This window comes from Diadema antillarum, unplaced genomic scaffold (genome assembly GCF_040938485.1).
Source record: "Diadema antillarum isolate AM-2024a unplaced genomic scaffold, OU_Dant_1.0 scf00000064, whole genome shotgun sequence".
Classification (NCBI taxonomy): domain Eukaryota; kingdom Metazoa; phylum Echinodermata; class Echinoidea; order Diadematoida; family Diadematidae; genus Diadema; species Diadema antillarum.
Window position 1 is genome coordinate 1,034,014 of NW_027270953.1, and position 22,098 is coordinate 1,056,111.

A 22,098-nucleotide genomic window follows, 5' to 3' on the forward strand; every position below is an offset into this window, starting at 1 on the left:
CGATCGATCTGCAGCCAGCTGTGTGCATTGCACCGTGAATACAGTGCGATCTGCAACAATTACTAATTATGTGCTCAGAGATGCCTGCATTTTTGCACAACACACATTATCACAATCAAAGAGCCAACTCTTTGTTCACAATGCAATGCGATACATGTACTCAGTTCTTCAGTGATCCGTACCATGCATTGTTGCACAGCTGATTCGTGCAACGTTTTTGACTGGCTGAAAGTTATGGTTGCAGTCATGTGCGACCTACTTTCACGTGGTGTTTTGGACTTTGTTGTGCCCAGATCCGATGATGACTTGAATATTATTCTTGAGATTGAAAATAGCGAGCTACAAATCGCCAGCTCGCCGATGTATGATTTGTGATGTGCCACTTCTAACGTCCAAACACTACATAAAACTGCAAAGAACTCTGTGAAGGTCGTGAGACGTGGACCTCAAGAAAAGTTGGAAGATTTGTTTGGCGATGTTATTGTTGGTAAAGGGGATCAATATGTTGTTTTTTTTTTGGGGGGGGGGATTTTGCCAATCATATTCATTAAAGGGATTAAAGGAAATAATTTTGTCATCAATTATTATTCCTTAATAATATTGTATGATGAAATATGCAGAAATTAAAGAAATTCTTTGATTGACATAGGCACTTGTGGCCCACTAAATAACAATGTAATTTTGTAATGTAAGCTCAGGGCTGTGAGATGTAGGTTCTATGAACCGCTACTTAGCTATGGTATACAAGATATCAAGCATATTCTGATCAGGGGTGGTGGAGGTGAAGGGGATAGAGTACAACCACATTACACAATTTGTAGTGCAAAGTTTTGAAGTACATGTAAGGAACCAGAAGGTGCCTTTTTTAGAGAGCAGTCTAAATTTAAAGAATTGCGCTAAGTTTGTACAACTTTTATAATTTTATTACCACTTCATGTAGGGCCTACTGGGCATTTAGACCGACACTTTTCACTTTGATAATTTCTGTAACAGAGACAATCAGACCAATATCCCTGTTGTAAGAATACCCCGTCACTCAGTTTTTTGTTTGTTAGTCTTCATGATAGTAAAGCTAAACTCAGTAAACCAAGATGAAGACGCTTAAGAGCATTTTTGCTAGAGATATTGGTCCATTTGTCTCTGGCATTACAAGTGAACAGTTTTGGTTGAACTGTCCTTCTGCATATGCATATAAAGGTTACATATATATATATATATATATATATATAACAATATATATCTTCCTTTTTTTTTGGCAGACCATACCTGTATTTGCTCAAAATAGTAGCTCCATGTATATATACATTATTAAATAAGTAGGTCTATTCATATCAAAAGACAGTCTGACAAAGCAACTTGTTTTTTTCTAATTCACAAACATTTAAGGGGGATATCAGTGTGAAATTATGCTTGGGAAATGTGTGGGCCATGCACACAACACACACAAACACATACACGCATGTGCGCGCGCGCGCACACACACACACACACACAAACATACACAAACACATGCACACACACACACACACATACACACACTCACATGTTAGCAATTTGATTAAACCCCCTATTACAAATCACATCCAAATTAAAACATTGCATATGTACTTTGTACATACAGCTGTACAGTGTAGTAGACTTTACTTTTTTCAACGTTTATGGCACCTGATTATTGGTAAATAAGTTTAGATTTTTTTTTTTCAGTGTTGAGGTGTGGTCAGGAAATACATCAATTTATCACTATTGTACTTTGAAATGTACAATGTACAGTGTACATGTACATTACACATATGTGCAATATATGTACTGTTAAAGAATACACTGTGTAGTCTTCATCATTTCATGTACAGTAAGAGCAGACAGCAAAGTGAAAACAAATGGACTACGAGTAGTGTAATTTGAGCATATGTATAACTTGTACATTTTTTAAATCCCATTACTTCTTAAGCCTTCATTATAAAAAAATTGGCCATGATGGTAAAACTTTTAATGTTGTACCAACTACCAAGGAAGTTTCAAAGCTAGCATCCCACTCCCAACTGTCAATAATGAGTTCAAAAAGTTTTCACTCTGGGAAGGACATTCAAAATAATTCCTCAGGTGTATAAGTGTCTTTAAAGTTGGATATTCTGTGCCACCAAGTACTCATAAGGAACTGAAATTAAATGTTCTATATAGTTGATAAAATATTAGGCATATTTCAGTTGTTTCTCCATGCTCTTGAAATTCCTTCATTATACACTTTCATTTGTACATGTACATGTACAAGTACTGTAATATACAATACATTTACTGTATATTCATGATAGTTCATGATCATTGTTCAACAGCAGTGCATTATTTCAAACAAAATACATTGTAAACTGTTTGACTCTGAATTTTGATGTCAGAGAAATAATTTGATATGTCACATTTCAGTCTGATTACCATGTGTAGTAGACTCTCATTACACATCAAAAACACAGGATTAACACAAACTGGTTACAAGTTATGACAAAGAAATCTTTGTTTTTTCATTTGTTGCGCTTTACAACAATTCTTGGTAAAAAAAATGCTTCGAAGTTCAAAAAAGAAAATAAATTCATTGCTACACAGTTCAAACTATAGGTACAAATGTTCATGTGCATTAACAGAACTAGTTTTAGTTTTATCAAAATGGGCCAAAGAACATACTGTACTTCTCATGAATGATTTTGTATGGAAAGAAAGTATTATATGTAAACAAGTTCTTGGTAGTTGTACAACTCAAAAACACACTGTACACATTTGTGCACTTGTATGTACATGTATGCATAGATGAACATGCGATGTACAATTACATGTGCAGACAAACAGCATTTTCAGTTCAATTTTCAAACACCCACCCAAACACCCAATACACACAGCCCATCCCCACTTGGCATGGTCTGTATATACATGTACATGTAATCCACTACATCACAAAAACACAACCTTGAACTAAAATATTTCAACTTTTCCATAATTTTATCACTTGTAATTATGATATGTACCCATCAACATGTCCAATGAAATGAAAATATTCACGCCTAAAAAACAAAGTGCAGTATGAAAAGTAGGTGTGTACAAATGTTCATTGTATTTGCTTCTATGAATAAGAGCAAGGTACAGTAATTGCAGTGAGAAAAAGAAAATTATTGTACATGTAGCATGGAACTGCAAAAATTCAGGTACACCAGAAACCAATGTACCAACCACTCACCATTACAAACCTTAAGGAGGAAAAACACCCACAGTGGATTCTTGTTTTAAAACAATCATATGAATTCTCTAAAAAACAATTTTCAAATCCCAAAGGTACTAGCTAAGCTACATGTACACGTGTATACGTGACATTTTTCATTAAAAAAAAAAATCTCAGCTACGATGTACAGCTGTACAGCTGTACATGATTCTTCATGTTACCAGTATATCTGATAAGGCCTGAAAATTGAGTGCTTTTAAAAAGTGGATATAATCATCTAGATCACTTGGGCATCCACACAAAACCGTACTGTGTACGTTGCTTACGTCAACACCCAGGCCAGATGCAATGGTAGCTATCAGAACTCTGATTTCACCATCTGTTGCTAACATGCTGTCAACAATTTCCCTTTGGATATCAGTTTCCATGTTCTGGTGGTACATATAAACTTATCAACATACCTGTGGCAACCTTCTGGAAGCAGTGCCATAAAGGTCGCGTACACATTACTGCACATTTTTCTTATCATCCTTTCACAACATGCACCATGGATCTTCAAGTCATCTGCCAGCCACTTGAACATTGTATCTAAATCTCTTGCAGCAGACTTGACAACATGTTTTATATTTTGCTTGTCCGGCAACTGATTTACCCACACATAATTGCGAAGACCAAAGTTTTCGATGATACCGCTACGCACATCTCTGGTTGCAGTGGCTGTCAGGGCAACAGCGGGACTGACGACTTGAGTTCCGATCGTAATTCACCAAATTGTCCATACACTGCTCGAAATGCTTTGGTGTCTCCAGATGCAGTCCCCCTATTTGAAAAATAAGAAAAAAAAACAACAGTAAGATTGAAATAAAAAAGATTTTCTACATTGCACATGTGATTTTAATAATGCCTGCAGTCTCTTCAATGCATATCGCATAGCCATAAGACTGCATAATTTTAATCTATAGATGAACAAGTATTGTAAGGGAACATAATGTGTAAACGATTGTAACAGATTCGCCGAGAGAGGGCGGAAAGAAGAACGAAAGATGGCGACTGTCCTCAGAGGACCTATGTTGACGATTCGGTACCGAAGACCGAATTAAAGTGTTCAAAAGGCAAACCCTGTCTGGTTCTAGTGTCATTCTCTGTTGTGCAAAGTTGTCCCCTTTCAGTATGAGTACATTTGCATACTGAAGCATGTTCCTATTTGAGTTTTTTCTCGATGTACATGCACATGAAGAATTAGTCTGTGGGCCACAGCGTGTGTCTCGATTGCTCCTCTGTCTGTGTAGAGGAGCAAAGCCGACGAGACACAGGCTGTGTCTCACAGATTAAAGCTAAGGCAGTAGGCCTATGTGTAATTGCATTTGTATGCGAGAAAGTTACAGTAGTTACTGTACTGTACAAAACAATTAAACCAGTGCAGTTACGGTGTTAACAATTAATTACAATTACACAGGATTTGACTCAGCTCAGCTCAGTACACCTAGGAACACTCACAAGAGTAGTACTGTAGTACATTGTACGAGAAGCCTGACATGTGTTTACCCTACCCGGCCCAGAGGCCAGACATTTAACTACATTTCGTTTTACAATCATTTTTTTTGTTGTTGTTCAACTAGGGGCCTACAGTTACAGCTTGTAATTCAAGACAAGAGACACGTAATGAAAGTTGCCTTGACGAATCATTAGAAACTGGATAGATCTAACACATACTGGTACTGAAAGTTTGCATGTAGGCCTACATGTCATCATGCCTAGCCTTCTTTTAGACCACCTTTCCTGGCTACTGTTAGCAGCTTCTATCATCAACATATATGCACACCAAGGGCAAATCACATCTGATACCTCATCATGTTACATGCCTGACGATCCTGAGCTGATGAACTTGCAATTGACTGGCAACCTGAGTGGTGTATTCATACAAATTCATGGGAACCTTTGCAATCCCAAAAACAATTATTCCAGTTTGTTTCATGACTCCCTATTTATGTCAACACTTGCTCGCAAGCAGTTGAGGAACTGCCAGTACACCATGCATCGTAAGAGCCATACACTTCTTTACTTGAGTTTTATCCTACTATCCAATGCTGCTGACATTGAACTGAATCCAGGACCCCGAACTCCGAAATACCCATGCCAAATATGCTCACGTGCTGTAACCTGGAGACAACGTGGTGTAGCCTGTGATGACTGCGACCAGTGGTATCATGCAGATTGCATGGGAATGTCGACGCAAGTTTATGAAGCTTTGAACAATGTGTCATGGCATTGTATCAAATGCGGCATGCCACAGTTTTCATCCAGCCTCTTTAACTCCACAAATGTAGAAGTTAGTAACACTTTTGATGTCCTAGGATCACTTGATAATATCGCTACAAACAGCATGGAGACAACGACCAGTAGTTCTTCATTATCAGCCGATGGTCCCGGTTCTCCATTGCGGGCTTCTTCTCCATTAAAGGCTGGAAGGGAAAAACAACACTCTAGGCCAAGAACAATGAAGGTGCTCAACATAAACTTTCAAAGCATCAAGAATAAGAAGGAAGAACTGGCCGTACTCATTGAGACAACGAATCCCTCTATTATTATCGGCACCGAAACCTGGCTCAACCCCACCATCAGGAGCTCAGAGATCTTCCCTTGTGACTATGAAGTGGTTTGTAAAGATCGACAGGATGGCTACGGAGGTGTATTACTGGCAATAAGGAATGACCTCGTATATGACATCATGGACACAACAGATACTGGAGAGCAGGTCTTCGTAAAACTCTCTTTCGGTGCCAACATCAGCTTGATAATTGGAGCTCTATACCGCCCCCCAAACAGTGACATTCACTACCTCAATAACCTCTGTTCCGTTGTTGAAAAGGTTGCATCGCAAAACAAGAAAGCAGCTCTGTGGATTGGGGGTGATCTCAACTTACCAGATATTGACTGGGGTGACCTCAACATCAGCGGTCACAGCCACCCAGCTAGCCTGAACATAGATTCATGGACATGACTTACAACTGTGCTCTCCAACAGATGGTGATGTTTGCCACACGTGGGGAGAGCACCTTGGATCTGTTCCTGACTAATCGACCAACCCTGGTCAACAAGTGCACCCCACTTCCAGGCATTGGAGACCATGATATAGTCAGCATAGACACAGATATTACAGCAAAGAGACGCAAACCAGTAAAGAGGTTAGTGCACACCTGGAAAAATGCCAACCTGGAGGAAATGAGGAAGGAATGCCATGCGTACCAACAGCAATTCCTAAAGTCACATAATGAACTCAGTTCTGTTGCTGACATGTGGGAGGAAATCAAGACCACCTTACATAAATTACTCCAAAATCATGTACCATCAAAGATGACATCAGGCCGTTTTAACCAGCCATGGATCACTTCTGCAGCCAAGCGACTTGCTACAGTGTAGAAGGAAGAAACGTGCATTCAAGCGAGCCCGCTCTACTGGCCAGCCACAAGACTTCCAGAGGTACAAGGACCTGAAAAGGTCTTCAAGGACTGCCTGCAAACAAGCGTACAGTGCCTACATCAACCACATAGTAAGCTCTGACATGTCATCAAAACCCAAACGTTTTTGGAGCTTTATCAACAGCAAGAGGACTGACAACACTGGAGTGGCACCTCTCAAAGCTCCCAGCGGAAGGACTGTCTCAGATAGTGCAAGCAAGGCACATATCTTGAATAATCAGTTTTCATCTGTTTTCAACAGGGATGAAAACATGGCAACGATTAAAGACAAAGGACCCAGCCCTTATCCAGACATGGATCAAATTTATATCAATCCAGCTGGAGTCCACAAACTGCTATCAAACCTGCAGATACACAAGGCCACTGGCCCAGATGGTCTACAAGCAAGGCTTCTGAAGGAACTTGCGAGGGAACTCACGCCTATCTTCACTGTCCTCTTTCAGGCTTCAGTCAACCAAGGCATCATTCCTGATGATTGGAAAAAGGCAGACGTAGTTCCTGTCTTCAAGAAGGGGGAGAGATATAAGGCAGAGAACTACAGACCCATCTCACTGACATCCATCGTATGTAAGATCTTGGAACACATTGTGTGTAGCAGCATTCTTGACCACCTCGATGACCATAACATCCTAAGTGATGCCCAGCATGGCTTCCGTAAGAAACGCTCATGCACGTCTCAACTCCCACTTGCTGTACAAGATCTTGCAAGAGGAATTGAGGATGGTGAACAACTTGATGTTATTCTCTTAGACCTGTCAAAAGCATTTGACAAGGTTCCCCATGGTAGGCTGATGTACAAGGTCAACGTCTATGGAATCAGAGGAAGCACCTACACTTGGATCCAAAGTCTGCTCAGTAATCGTTCCCAGAGGGTTCTGCTTGAAGGAGTGGCATCACATACAACACCTGTCCTCTCAGGGGTTCCTCAAGGGAGTGTGGTCGGTCCTCTCCTCTTCCTCCTCTTCATCAATGACCTCCCCGAGTATGTCTCTGCAGAGACCACTGTGCGACTTTTTGCGGATGACTGCATCGTGTATGTGAGGGTCAAGACGGAGGAAGATACTGAACAGCTGCGGAGGGATCTGGATGCACTCCAAGTGTGGGAAACAGACTGGCTCATGAAATTTCACCCTCAGAAATGCCAAGTCATGCATGTTACCAACAAGAGGAAGTTGGTCAAGAGTTCAACACCTTACTGCATACATGGAATACCATTGACAGAAACTGAAAAGGCAAAATACCTTGGCCTCAATCTCCAGGGTAATCTCAAATGGAACAAACATGTGGATGTCACTACCAAGTCTGCTAACTCAACAAGCAGCTTCCTTCAGAGAAACATCAGAGACTGCCCCCTGAAGACAAAAGTGCTCTGCTACAAAACACTTGTCCTCCCACTTCTAGAATATGCTGCCGTTGTGTGGGACCCATTTACCCAGAAGAATATCATGAAATTGGAAATGGTGCAACGCCGCTACGCTCGCTTTGCTGTAGGAGATTTTAGCCGTACAAGCAGCGTAACTGACATGTTGAAGCAACTTCAGTGGGCCACTCTTCAGGAGAGAAGGGCTCAGCAGAGAGTGTGCATGGTATACTCCATAATCCACAGGCTGATCGACATCCCGCATGAACACTTCATACCAGCCACTGGACCATCTACACGAGGGAATCCAAACAAATTTCAAATCCCGTATGCCAGAACCCAAACATATCAGAAGACATTCTTTCCTGACGCAATTAAACTATGGAACTCTTTACCACCAAGTATAAGTAGAAGCACCTCCCTACAGTTCTTCAAACAGGGGGTGCAACAGATTAGGCTTCGTTAAGCCTCTTCTGTTTTTTTTTAACTGCACATATATAGAATCTGTAGTGATCCTTTTACTCGCACTTTTCATCTGGGCACTTGACAAGCACAAGTACGATAATACGCCAACGGCGGTCTGTACTTTACTGGAAGAAGAAGAAGAAGAACGTTAAATGATTAGCTTACCGCTGGGCCGCTTGAGTCTTCGACTTTGTCACGCAGGCCAAGCAAGATCCATAGCCCTGCTCATCTGGTCCGAAATTAAAGACTTCAAAGGCATGACAAGAGCCACAGCTTTCGGAGAGTCTGGTCCATCATGTAGATCTAGTTTGCGAAGAATATCAACGCACAACGGTGCAGCTTGGAAGTTGGAACACCACACTATTGCCGAAACCAGTCGGCATGGAGATAAACAAAATCATGAGTCTATGACCACGCACGGAGAAACGAGTACGTGTAGTAGGGACTTCTAAGTTCTGGTTCTGCTGCTGCTCCCCGAAACCGTCAACGAATCCAAGCTTCTCAGTAGCACATCGCTGATGTTGACATCCATTGATCATGTAAACAAGATTTGGAGGAAATACTTGAAATGCTGCACAGATTTTGGTCGGAAAACGCAAGACTCGGAATCAATACGAAAAGCACGTTTGTTGCACAAGCTGTATGCTGTACACGCGATCCGGGGGATCCCCGATCGAGAAGTAAAAGCCACCGCGAAATTGACATGTACGATAAGTCACGATGCTTTAAATGGGCGAATATCTTTTCTACACGTATTTATCAATTTTTTTATTTGTAATTCGTAAAATTATTTTTTTCTGTCGAAAAATAGATTTAAAATGCTGGTTATTGTGATATTTATAATTGAATTTATAACAGTTATGGAAACGAGTAGAAGTTAGTCTTAATCTTACGCACGGTTTATGTACGTTCTACTTTCATTCTCCTCTTATGATCTCTAAGATATATCATTTGAGCAATTTTTAATAAAAAGAAAAATAATTTTGAAATTCCATCAATATATGTAGAGATTAATACAAATATTGGCGTAAAATACGTATGTTATATTGCTACATGCAATATACCTGTTTGCAATAAGACTACAAGATTAGAGATCGATCGACTTTTTTTCGATCCCACAAATTGCCTGCTGGACGCGATCTCATCGACCAATCAGGATGCTCGAAATGAATGAGGGGATGGGGGTGGGGCCAATTTTTTCCGAAATATTTCGGGGAGACTTGGCAAACCAGACTGGACTGTTTTGGAGGTCGAGATGCGTGCGTGCGCGGCAAATTAATACACGAGCATACGGTGGGGCATACGCGTGCTGTACAGCGGTGTGTGCGCGCGGTAAATGATCACACAAAACAGTCCAGGCAGTGGACTAACTTTATACCAGCAGTCTTATTCAGGATATGTGTTAACGAGTATCATGTGTACATATACACTACTGGTATGTTGGATACAACTTTCAGATTGAATACAAGATGAATGCTCAGTGTTTTATGATCTGTTTTGTGACTACATCACTTATAGATGAGAACCAATTTTGGTGCCGATGTCAAATGTTAGGTGTATAAAGAGTGCACATTCTGTCTCTTTATCAGTAAGTTCAATCAAAAGGAAAGGTACATGTAACCACAGATACTGTAAAAGCGGTTAATTTTGCAAGGGTTTAATTTTCACAAATTTTGCAAATCACTGTTGGTACACTGTACTTGGATTCAAAAACATGCAAAAAATATTACATATGTACAAGCAACAAGTTAACATACTTGTACTACAGTATATACCAAAAGAAACTTTGCGTTAATCAACATTAACGTTTCATTAACGCAAGCGGTTTCACCTGGATCGTTAGTAACGCAAAGTAACGATCGGGAAAATTAACGTTTGTAGTAACGATGAGTAACGATGAGTAACGATCCCTCACGCAAATTAACGATGTTTCGTTAAAATTAACGATAGGTAACGCAAGAACTCACACGAGATTTTGGTTTTGAAACGAGACCTGGTGAAAGGACGACGTAGCCCCTGCCGAGAGTAGCGATTTAGCGGAGTCTTTTCGCGAATCGAATCACGATTTCGCGAATGGTTTATTTGCGACCGGCGTCACCAAAAACGCACGCCGTGCCACCAAAAAAGCCGGATGTTTGCCTTCAGTTTTGAAAATGAACAGCGGTAACTATCGGCTCCGTAAGCTGCTAGAATAAATGTCAGATGTTTGCTCTTAATTTTGGAAATGAATAACGGCAATATTCGACTCCGTATTATACAAAAATAAATGTCGGATGTTTGCTCATACTTTTGGAAATGAATAATGGTAAGATTCAGCTCCGTACGGTGCTGAAATTAATGTCAGATATTTGATTTTGCGTTCGGAAATGAATAGGGATAAAATACGGCTCCGGAAGATGCTGAAATAAATGTCGAATGTTTGCTTTGACGGTCGGATATAAATGATAACGAATTTCAACTCCGTATACGATGATAAAATAAATGCCGGAAGTTTACTTTTACGTTCGAAAGTAAATAATAATAATATTTAGCTCTGGAAGATGCTAAAGTAAATGTCGAATTATCCCTTTGGCGTTCGGAAAAGAATAACACTAATAATAAACTTCGTACAACGACAAGATAAATTTCGGATGTTTGCTTTTACTTTCGAAAGTGAATAACAATAACATTCGGCTCCAGAAGATGCTGAAATAAATGTCAGATGATTGTTTTTACGTTCGGAAGTGAATAACAGTAATATTTTGCTCCATACGATGCTAAATAACTGTCGGATGTTTGCTTTTAAATTTCGAAATGAATAACAGTAACATTTAACTGCGTTTGATGGTGAAAGTTAATGTTTGCTTTGACGTTCGGAAATAATAACAATAGTATTCAACTCCGTCCGATGATAAATAAATGTCTGATGTTTACTTTTATGTTCGAAAGTAAATAGCAATAACAATCAGCTCCAGAAGATGCTAAAATAAATGTTGAATGTTTGCTATGGCGTTCGGAAATGAATAGCAATAGTATTCAACTCAGTACGATGATGAAATAATTGCTGGATGTTCGCTTTTACGTTCAAAAGTAAATGGCAATAACATTCAGCTCCGGAAGATACTAAAATATATGTCGAATGATCCCTTTGACGTTCGGAAATGAATAACAGTGACATTCAGCTCCGTACGACGATGAAATGCCGAATGTTCGCTTTTACGTTCGAAAGTAAATAGTGCTCAATAACATTCGGCTTCGGAAGATGCCAAAATAAATGTCAGATGATTGCTTTCGACGTTCGGAAGTGACAAGCAGTAACATTCTGCTCCATAATTAAGATGCTAAAATAAATATCAGACATTTGCTATAAATTTAACATTTCGAAATGAATAACAATAACATTCAGTTGCGTTTGATGGTCAATTTAATGTCGGATGACGTTTGAATGTGAAAAACAGTATAACATTCGGCTCCGTACGATGCTGAAATATGTCAGATGATTCATTACACTTTCATAAGTGGACAGAAGTAACATTCGGCTCCTTCGATCATAAAGTAAATGTCGGGTGTTTGCTTTTGAATTTGGAGATGAATAACGGTAATATTCTGCTCCGTACGATGCTAAAATAAGTAACAGATTGTTGCTTGTACATTTGGAAATTATAAACGGTATCAATCGGCTCAGTTCGATGATAAAATAAAGAGCGGATGTTTGCTTTCACGTTCGGAAATGAATAAGGATGATATTCAGGTCCGTAAGATGATAGAATGAATGCCGGATGCTTGGTTTTACATTTGAAAATGATTAACGGTAACATTCGGCTCCGGAAGGTGTTAAAATACTTGTAAATGTTGAATGATTGCTTGAATTTCCACCAGAAATAAATAACGGTAATTTTTTGGCTCTTTACGATGCTAAAACAAATGTCGGATGTTTAATGTCTGCAAATGCTCCCACTTTCTCATTTCAAACGTAAATTTTGACCAATTTGATAGGCATCAACTTTTATAATAATCTATTATAAGCCTATTTGCGAAATCTTAGAACTCAGAATAACGGTATAAGATGATTAAATTTTCTCCTTATTTTAGACGTGGGTACCTGTATCACTTCAGTAATACTTGATATTTATTTTTCTATATTTAGTAGGACCGATAGTTTTGCTTGTTTGTTTTTCTTTTCGGGCCACCAAAAAATAAAAATCAATCATTTTGGTGGCCCGATCGGGCCACCGAAATGAAAGTTAGTGTGGAGCCCTGGCCTTTTGTGGATAAAGTGTCTTGCTGAAAGGCAAATATCGGGCTTCGAGGGGATTGAAACCGCAAACGGTTACCATGGCTAATTGATTCAGATTTTACTTAAGTACATGTACTTGCAGGTCAACTTTAGATAGACTTTTTTTTTTTTTTTTTTTTTTTTTTTTTTTTTGCGATACAGCTGGGGCTCCATGTGCATTTATTTACAACAGTATAATCGGAAGACGAGCAGAAAGAATGTCAGCACCAGGAGTTATCGCACCGGGCCGAAAGGGGAAAAGGAAAAGTATATCCTGAATCTATACCCCCACATCGACAAGAAGACAAATGAAAAAAAAAAGAAAAGAAAAGAAAATGAATGGACCCACATGACGCGTAATTTGGGTAAATCTGCGGGATAATCGTTATTTCATTTTGCTGTGTTCAAACTATACACCAGTATAGCTTTTCGAGTGTGATCTTAATGCGTATAAATGTTCTATGGACTTTAAGTTTATAATGCGAAAGAGGGTAACTATATAACAATTAACGACAGTGATAACGCCAAACAATAGGAAATTTCAGAGTGGAAGAAAAATACGACGTCCCGGAAGTACGCCAGACGTCATAATTGCTTTTTTTTTTTTTTTTTGTTCCTTTCTAGCTCCACAGCATCACCTAGGAAAATCGATTTGACCAAGAACAAAAGCGTGTCCCTCTTTTCTTCCTGGGCAATTACCCCGGACCCTTCCCCTGGCCCTAATCCTAACCATAACCCAAACTCCTCACCCTAAACCTAACCCAAATCTTTACTCTAACCTTACCATTAACCAGTATTTAGCGGGGGAGGGGGGGGGGGGGTAATTGCCCTCTGGGGTTAATTGCCCGGATTAGGTTGCAACACACAACAAAAACCTCTTCCCAGCCCTACACCTTCCCGATCTCCATGTGTTGTCAGGTGAAACGACATGTTCAAATACAAGAATAAAACAACAGTAGGTATTGATTGAAACTCGACACCCATTCATGCCAGCCAGGCCAGGCTGAAATGTAACTTCAAAGCACATTCCGACAGCTGGCTGGCAAAACCACATGGCAAAGGAATTTGCGCGCGCGTGTGGATTGCTCAATTTGGAGGGCCTGGGAGCGGGAAAAACAAGGGTGATTTGATAGTCTGTGAGTTATCAAAAGCAGACCTTTCGAACAATTGCAAACGTCATGATACTATTTTGTCTTCCTTTTGGACTGAAAGAAAAAAAAATCACGAAGACGAGTTGAGTACACGTTGTATCACAATTTTTTACATAGCCATGCAAAACGATTACTACACTCATGTCATGACAAGAAATGAATCAATATTCCAAGACAAATACAAAGCAGCCTCGGGTACGGACGGTGACAAGAAACGCCACGCATTCACGATGCACGTTGGGGAGCAACAGAGAGGTAGGAAGAGACTCTTCCCGCCTCCCTGGGAGCAACATGGAGTTGGCAGGGAGGGGTGATCCTGGAGTTTGTGACAACTTCCCGATACTACTCCGTGACAACAGGGAAGTAGAAGAGAGACACTCCACCTCCCTGGTGACAACACGATTGTGACGATCTCAAAGCATGGACCTTACCACACCCAGCAAATCTGCGTGCTACTTTTCAAAATTTGAAGGAACTTTGTCTCTGATCTGTTGAGTTGTTTTTGCTGAATATCAGGAGCTTTTCATGCCTGAAGTTCAAGTGGATGTTTGCCAAAAATTTCACAATTTATAAATCTCTCAGTAATTTATTTTAGGCTGTTGATGCTGCCGTAAAAACATAAGAAATTTCATATGAACTAGTCAGGACAAAGACAAAAAATCTCCGCACAAAACAAGTACAAGTATCTTTTATTGTCATTGGTAGTCAAATTTGTGTTTTACAGATATGAATAAAGCAATAGGTATAGTATTAACTATTGTATTACACGTAGTAACACTTTCATGGTAAGTTTGACGTTTTAAACGGCTACATTAAGTTAACAAAGATCGCAGGAGAGTTTTTTTAAGGAGTGCAACCATAAATGTGAAGGCATGTTAAATGAAAGGAGGAAAAAAAAAAGAATCAACGTTTGTTATCCTGGGTCTTCGACTTGAGCTATCTTTAATTAAACATTCCTTCTCTGTTCATCTCCAAGACCCCAGACTGTTCATGACCTCCGAGAATGCGCCAGTACGCGCGGTTTCTTCTGTTGATTGGTCTCTCTCTCTACCTACCCCTCCCCATTCCCCACTCTGGCACCTTGGCATCGTGGGATTTTCATGTTTCTGGGTAAACTTTCATGTGAAGCGCAAAGCGTGCCTATCAAGTCACCACTTGACTCACCTGCTGGCAGTGTAATTATGCGAGCAGAAAGTGGCAGGCATTTTCTTCTGCTGCCCGCTACTTTTACTGCCGAAATACTCGGCTTTGTCACCACACACTACCACCAGTTATTCAGCGAGACACACGTTGTGTATTGGAATATAAATGGACTTTTGCACCTTCCTGAATTGGGTAAGTGTCTGACAGTTAAAAATCGTGACATCGCTAACGTTAGACAGTCGGCGTTAGTTTTAGGCTTGCGTATGCGTGATTTCATGGGTTCAATGTTCGATGGAAAATGTTGGCTCTGGGGAAAAAGGTGGCTTCGAAATTTTTGCTTGCCCGATTCCATTGACTGCGCCCCATGAGTACAAATTTGACGACCATGACAATACGACATTGCCAGGGGAGTTCTGCTCAACTACAAAATCTTTTCGGTATTTGCATCGCTGTTTTAATGCCCTCCGCCGGCAGGAAATTGTCCGTAGTAAATATAAAGAACGACAGGCATCTCCGAGTCTCGCAATTTCCGAGATTTCTTCCCAGTCCACATGACAAGTCCGCTAACGCAAGATCTAAAAATTAACGCACAGTAACGATCTGTACCGCACAGTAACGATCATTCACGCACAGTAACGATCTGTAACGATCATTCACGCACGGTGATCGTTAATTTTGTAACGCAGAAAGATTAACGCAGTAACGATCGGCGCTTGCGTTACACGTAAATTTAACGCAAAGTTTCTTTTGGTATATACTGTATAGCCTTGTCAAATATTTGTGGTACTCAAAACAACATCTGGCAGGAATGTCAGTGACCTCCTCATTCGCAAAAATATCATCAGTATGTGAAAGCAAGGAGGTTGGAGAAATGGAGTCACAACAGTCTTATTCGCTTTGATCCCATGCTGGAAGCCGCCACTCAAAAATATTTGAAGTATGTGTCAAACTGGATCTGCCGCTCAGATGCGAAGACAATTGACTCGTGTCTCATTGCATAATCACCAGTCACTTTCCAAGGAAGATATGTCTTTGTGATGGTAATTACTTTTCGCTATCCCTACTTACAAACGATGGGGTTTAGACAATGGTAAAGGCACGGGGGTGTGTAATTAGAAATTGCTCAAATATTGCTGAAATAGATATCAAAATTACCCGAATGTACGTGATTGTACGCTAATCTGACATATTAATTTATAAAGAACTATACTTGAAGATGATACCAGTATTAGTTTCATTTTGCGGAAATAATCAGAAAAGTGATAAAACTGGCTTCCATGAGGGTAAAATTTCAAACACTTTTGCAAAATACAGCTTAGATTTACACTTTTGCACATATATATTTGAATGGAATTGACTTTTGTTTTATATGCTTTATCATTAGGGGAAATTTCATTGCATTTGATATATAAACGAGCAGCATATACCTGATATCATGTTAGCGTTAAAAATGAATCTTCAGATTGCTCAGAAAGATGGCGGCTTCAAGCATCGAACATCAAAGGCACAAATGCACCTGTGGAATTCTTTTGTCCATCCATAGAAAACTGACAGTTGATTGAATAATTATAGTCAGTTGTAACTCCATCTCTCGAACCTCCTTGGTGAAAGTAACATCTTTTACAATAGTATTGTTGTCATCATGGAAGACATCTTCATTGCTTATTTTGATGGCTCACTCTGATGTACTGTGTAGGCAACCTGGCTGGTGGAGTTCTGTGGTACATCTGGTGCTGGAGAGAACTGCAGCCATTTTCTGGGCTATGTGGCCGTCTATCGCATCAACTTTGGCATGGCTGCCTTCTTTCTCATCATGCTGCTCCTAACCCTGTGTGTTAGAAGGAGCACTGATTTTAGAGGCAAGCTTCATAATGCGTGAGTCTTTTACTCGTACACCTTGTCTTGTCTACATATTGTACTAGGTGTTTCAAAAAACATTTCCCACTTTTGATTCTTAATAATTCAAAAACTATATATCAGATAACACTATCATTGATATGAGTGACAGCTGAATAGTGTACAATTTGGTTGAAGGTGGTTTAAATATGAAAGCATAAATAAGTTTCATGAAATCTATGATTAATTTCACAGTTAGGTTCCAGACTTTGCTCTATTTTCAACCCTCTGTACAAAATTTCACTTTGCACAGGGGTCAATGGGTGTGTATGGGAGTGTGTGGTTAACACCCTGACAATGGTCCTGAACAATGGCCAGGGTTTGAATGCTTCATTATTCATTCATGAGAAATTCCACTATCACAGCTAGTCTTTATTCAGCCTCTGGCAGTATCTGTGTAAATCAAACGCCTGTCGATACTGCCGTTGAGTCGCGTCAGTGCTCTTCCTACGTCTGAAAAACAAAATTACAATGAATACCTTCTGTTCTATCGTAAACGTGGTGACAGGAAGTAAAGAAAATCAATTAGAGTATAATACACTTGTGTATATGGAGCCTTAAATAAATCTACTCTGAAACAAATCGCCCCAATGGTAAGTGCTGCTGAACTCCTTACCAAAAATGATCTCTTTTATCGAAAAAGCAAAAAATTTGTTAGACTATTTAATTAGTAGACAGTTGTATTAAAATGAGGAACTTTAGATCATTCATGCTTATTTATATCCCAAATTTAGTGATATGTCAGAAGCAAAGTTTGAAGATGATTGCCAGCTGGAATGAAATGTGGTGTTTGCAAGCACTTTACCGTGCATGAATTCAGACTAGCAGTGCCCAGGGCAATCCACATGAATTATTGATTAAGCATTCATGTGCCAAGGAGCGCCAGACTGACGCCTAGTCAACAGGGGGTTCAGGCATGTCCATTGTTCAGGGCCATTGTCAGCACACACTCACATACACATCATTGGTTCCTGTGCGAAGTTCAATTTTTGTACAGAGGGTTGAAATTTGACCAAAATCTGAAACCTTACTTCAAAATCAATCTTAGATTTAATGAAACTGATTTATGCTTTCACGTGCAAATCACCTTCAACCAAATTGTACACTATCCAGCTATTACTCATATCAATGACAGTTTTATCGAATGAATAGTTTTTGAAATATTTATGATCAAAAGTGGGAAATGTTTTTTGAAACACCTAGTATGTTACAGATGTACGGTCGGGGTGGGGGGGGGGGGGGGGGGGGGGGGGGGGGGGGGGTGGGGGCTCGGACTCAGGCCCCATTTTTTTTGGATAATACCAGGAATACATACAAATGGTAGAGACTAACCCACTGCCCCCCCCCCCCCCCCCCCCCCCACCCCCCCCCCCCACAATTTTTTTTTTTTACCCTGGATGGCACCAGGGAAAAAGGAAAGAACAAAAGAAGCGTTGTTTAAACTATTTTGTGTTATACCAGAGGGTCTTAAAGTGGGGGGTAAGGCCTTTTTTTTTTTCCTGCTCGTCAGTTGAAGAAACCGGAAATGGCTGCAGAAAGTTGCACTGAGGGCTTTTCTTTTTTTTTTGGCTTGTTAGCTGATGAAACCCGGAAATATAAACTGCCCCCCCCCCCCCACCCCCCACTTTTAAAAACATGGCGCTGGCCGTGCCACATACAGTTGACTTGGATGGAACAGACTGGATTATTGTATTGTTTGTTATGTGTAAGCATCTAGATATACAGAGTATGGGAACAGAACCAAATGACTACAGACAAATTAAACACTTATTTGTTGCCTTTCAATTAAAGGACTACAAATCATATCTTCTTCATCTGAGGTTTTTGAGTGCATTGTAACTTCTGTGTACTTAAATGTGCAGTAATTTCTTTATGTACAATGTATTTATTTAAAGCACTGTGATATGTGTGTGTATGTTTGTGTGTGTACATGTATGTGTGTTTGTGTTATTGTGTGTCTGTTAGTTTAATTTAATGCATGGCAGTTATAATGCATGCAGTCTTATGTTTGGGATTTACTCTTATAGTATTGGTATTATTGTCATAATTATATTATTATTATTACCATTATTATCATCATCATCATTGAGTTCAGGATCAGTACCATAATCACTGTAATGGCACTATTCTACCATACTTTTTTTTTAAAGCCATCATCACAGAAAGTCACTTTCTCATATAAAGCTTGATTCTTTGTATTTAATTGAAACATAATCTCAATGGAAGCACTGCAATGTATGTCTGTAATTTCCAATTCTTTATACCCAAAGGGGCTGGTTCTACAAATTCATAGCACTGATCCTCCTGTGGGTAGGGGCTTTCTTTGTACCTGCCTCTGATTATGCCTTGACCGCTGGACTGGTCATTGGCTTCGTGGGAGCCTGTATTTTCATTCTGATACAACTCTGGCTCCTCATTGATTTTGCTTCGTCATGGAACAACAGTTGGTAAGACATTGTTTGAAACTTGTGAATCTGCATGTCAGTGAGTGTGTGTATTTGTTAAATTTTGCTTTGCCTTCATTTTAGAATCCTTGTGGGACAGTGTTCACCGGGTTAAATAGTGGGCAAAATTAATTACAGTATGGAATCTTTTTGCTGGCTAAACTGGTGAAAACGCACAAGTTTTACTACTGTAGGTACATGTACATGTACAATGTAAGGTGCATTGACATGAGAAGGGGTGTAGTGTACACTATCTAAGTCGATTTTTGTTAGGAAGTTTATTGTGTCATGAAGTCTGTTGTCTTTTGTAACAGTACAATGTACATGTGCATTCTCTCATCATTACGAGGTTTTAGCACAAAGCTTTTTAACACATTGATGATGAGAACTGACTGCACTGTGTAATGAGTTGTACAGGTAGTGTCCAATTCTAGCAAGTAATGGGTTATATTCTTTTGCAGTATGTATCATCCTGAAATGCTGCTATTTTAAGTTTGTACACTGTATCATATTACATTGTACGTGGGTTGGCAAAGTGACATGTTACTGCTTTACTTCCTTGATACACCTTGTACCTTCTCATTAAAAGATGGACACACCTTGTTACAGATACTCCAATTCTCCTTCTCTCGGGAAGAGATATCACACTTTGACACCATTTTTTTTTTTTTTTTCAAAATCTCCCGCTTGAGTTTGAATTTCTCCTGCTCTAGCTGTGTGTCTCGCACTTGAGATATATTTTCTGCAGCTTGAAATGTAATTTTCTCCCACTCAACTCATGAATAATAAGGCTATTAAAGTAAGATAGCACATATGAGAGCATCTTTATTAAACCAAGAGCTTTCAAGGCCTTAAGTGGTCACTGGAGCCTGGCCCAAGGACATTCAACTTGCCACTTGTGACATGAGTTACAATGTGCACATATGTGTGCATGTTTGTAAGATCAGTGTCTCCAGTTTTCTAGTAAAAGGTTTAGGTGGAAGAATCTCCCATGTAACCGATGCTTGGGTTTAGAGTCTCTGTTGTCATTGGAGTGTGATTGATTACCATGTGAAATCGACTCTCAGGAAATGTTCATAATTTTGATTGAGAGGTGACTCAGGTTTCCAGCTTTTCTGTGAGATATAATGAGAAACCCCTAATGAAATATGAAAGAGCATTCAATTCTAAGAGGAATTCAAAGTTTAATTGATGAAAATTTGTTTAGAAATGGCTGAGATATTGGAAAACAATTAAAAATGGGTCCCACCTTTTATTAGGGCCCCTTTGTTTTACTTTGTTTTTGGATATCTCAGCCATTCTAAAACCGATTTTCACCAAATAACCTTTGAATTCCTCTTTGAATTGTATGTTCTTTATCATAATAGGGTATAAGATATACAGGTACATAGTTTCTAAGTGTCTGCCAAGGGGTTAAAATCTGTATCCCCCATCTCAACCAAAACTATAATATTCCTTTAATAAAGATATCCCCTATCATGTTTCAATTCAGGTCCAGGAAGTATGACAATGGATCCAAGTGCTGGTATGCAGGTAGGTCACTGTCTAATAAATTCTTCACTCTCCAAAGGACTCTTTGCTTCATAAATTTTTGTCAGCAAAATTTCCTTGTGGATTAAAAAACTCGCTTAATAGGATCAGATTCTATAAGAAGTTATAATCATTTGATTGTTTAGATTACTGCAACTGAGTTATTGTAGATTCATTTTGCTGTGTAAGCATCCAGAAGAGTTAATTTACTGTCACATTGAACATGTGAGTTAGAAGGCTGTTATGTGAGAGATTCATGGTTTTGATAATACTGTAGAATTTGAAATTTTGCATAAGTATCTTTTTTGGGCTTTGACAGGTAAGGTGATATTTACATGTTTGTTATTTCCACAGAATCAAAACATCAGATAGAGTTATTTAAGTAATATATAATATGACAGGCAAAAATATCAATGTGCTTTTACTTTCATGCTAGTTTATGATCGCACGAAATGCAAAATTTCCACACTGCAAAATTTTCCACTTTTACCGTACAATGTAATCCATGCTGAAATTTGCAATTGAGAGGCGTAATCATGTTGATGGCTCTATTAAACTTGGATCATATAACAGGAGAATATTGTTCTCAATACCCATTGAATAATAAGAGGGAAGATTCTTGGCAAAAATCAGTTGCTTGTGGCATTGCTGTTCATATAATATCAATGGCTCTCAGATTTCACATATGTGACCGTGCACCTCAAAACGAACATAAAGTCGCACACACTGATTTTGCGTGAGGACTAAAAATAAGTGAAATGGGTCAACCCAGCCGAACTTGACTTTTTCATATTTTCTGAAAGAGCGGGTCTTCTTTTACATCATGCCAAAATTTGGTATCATAAAACGGGCAGGAAAGTGTGTTTTTTTAGCAGTTTATCTCGAACATTTTTGGTAGAATAGTGTGATTAGGTGTGTCTTTAGAATCCCTTTTTCATTTCTGAAAAACCTTGTCCACACTCTTCACTTTCAACTCTAATAACTTTTGAAAAGATAGTGCTACTGCTTTGAAAGTTGGCATTAATTATATACAGAATGTGTTAATGAGGCATTTTTAATTTCAGTTTAATTTAACAATCCCTTCATTGTTGTTACTCTGGTGGTTTACTTCCTGTTTTTTGTCCCATTCATCGCACAGCCAGCATGGTTTGGTAAAGATTAAGCACTTGAATA

The 22,098-nt window shown here is 39.3% G+C and overlaps 1 protein-coding gene across 1 annotated transcript in view; it reads left to right on the forward strand.

Moving 5' to 3' along the window:
- The window catches only part of LOC139716361 (serine incorporator 5-like), a 49,433-nt gene that overhangs the window by 2,456 nt on the left and 24,879 nt on the right, over positions 1-22,098 (forward strand). Inside the window, exons 3-5 of the mRNA XM_071627907.1 lie at positions 16,752-16,930; positions 19,222-19,398; positions 20,888-20,928. Of these exons, the coding sequence (XP_071484008.1) occupies positions 16,752-16,930; positions 19,222-19,398; positions 20,888-20,928 (397 nt within the window). The remainder of the gene's footprint in view (positions 1-16,751; positions 16,931-19,221; positions 19,399-20,887; positions 20,929-22,098) is intronic.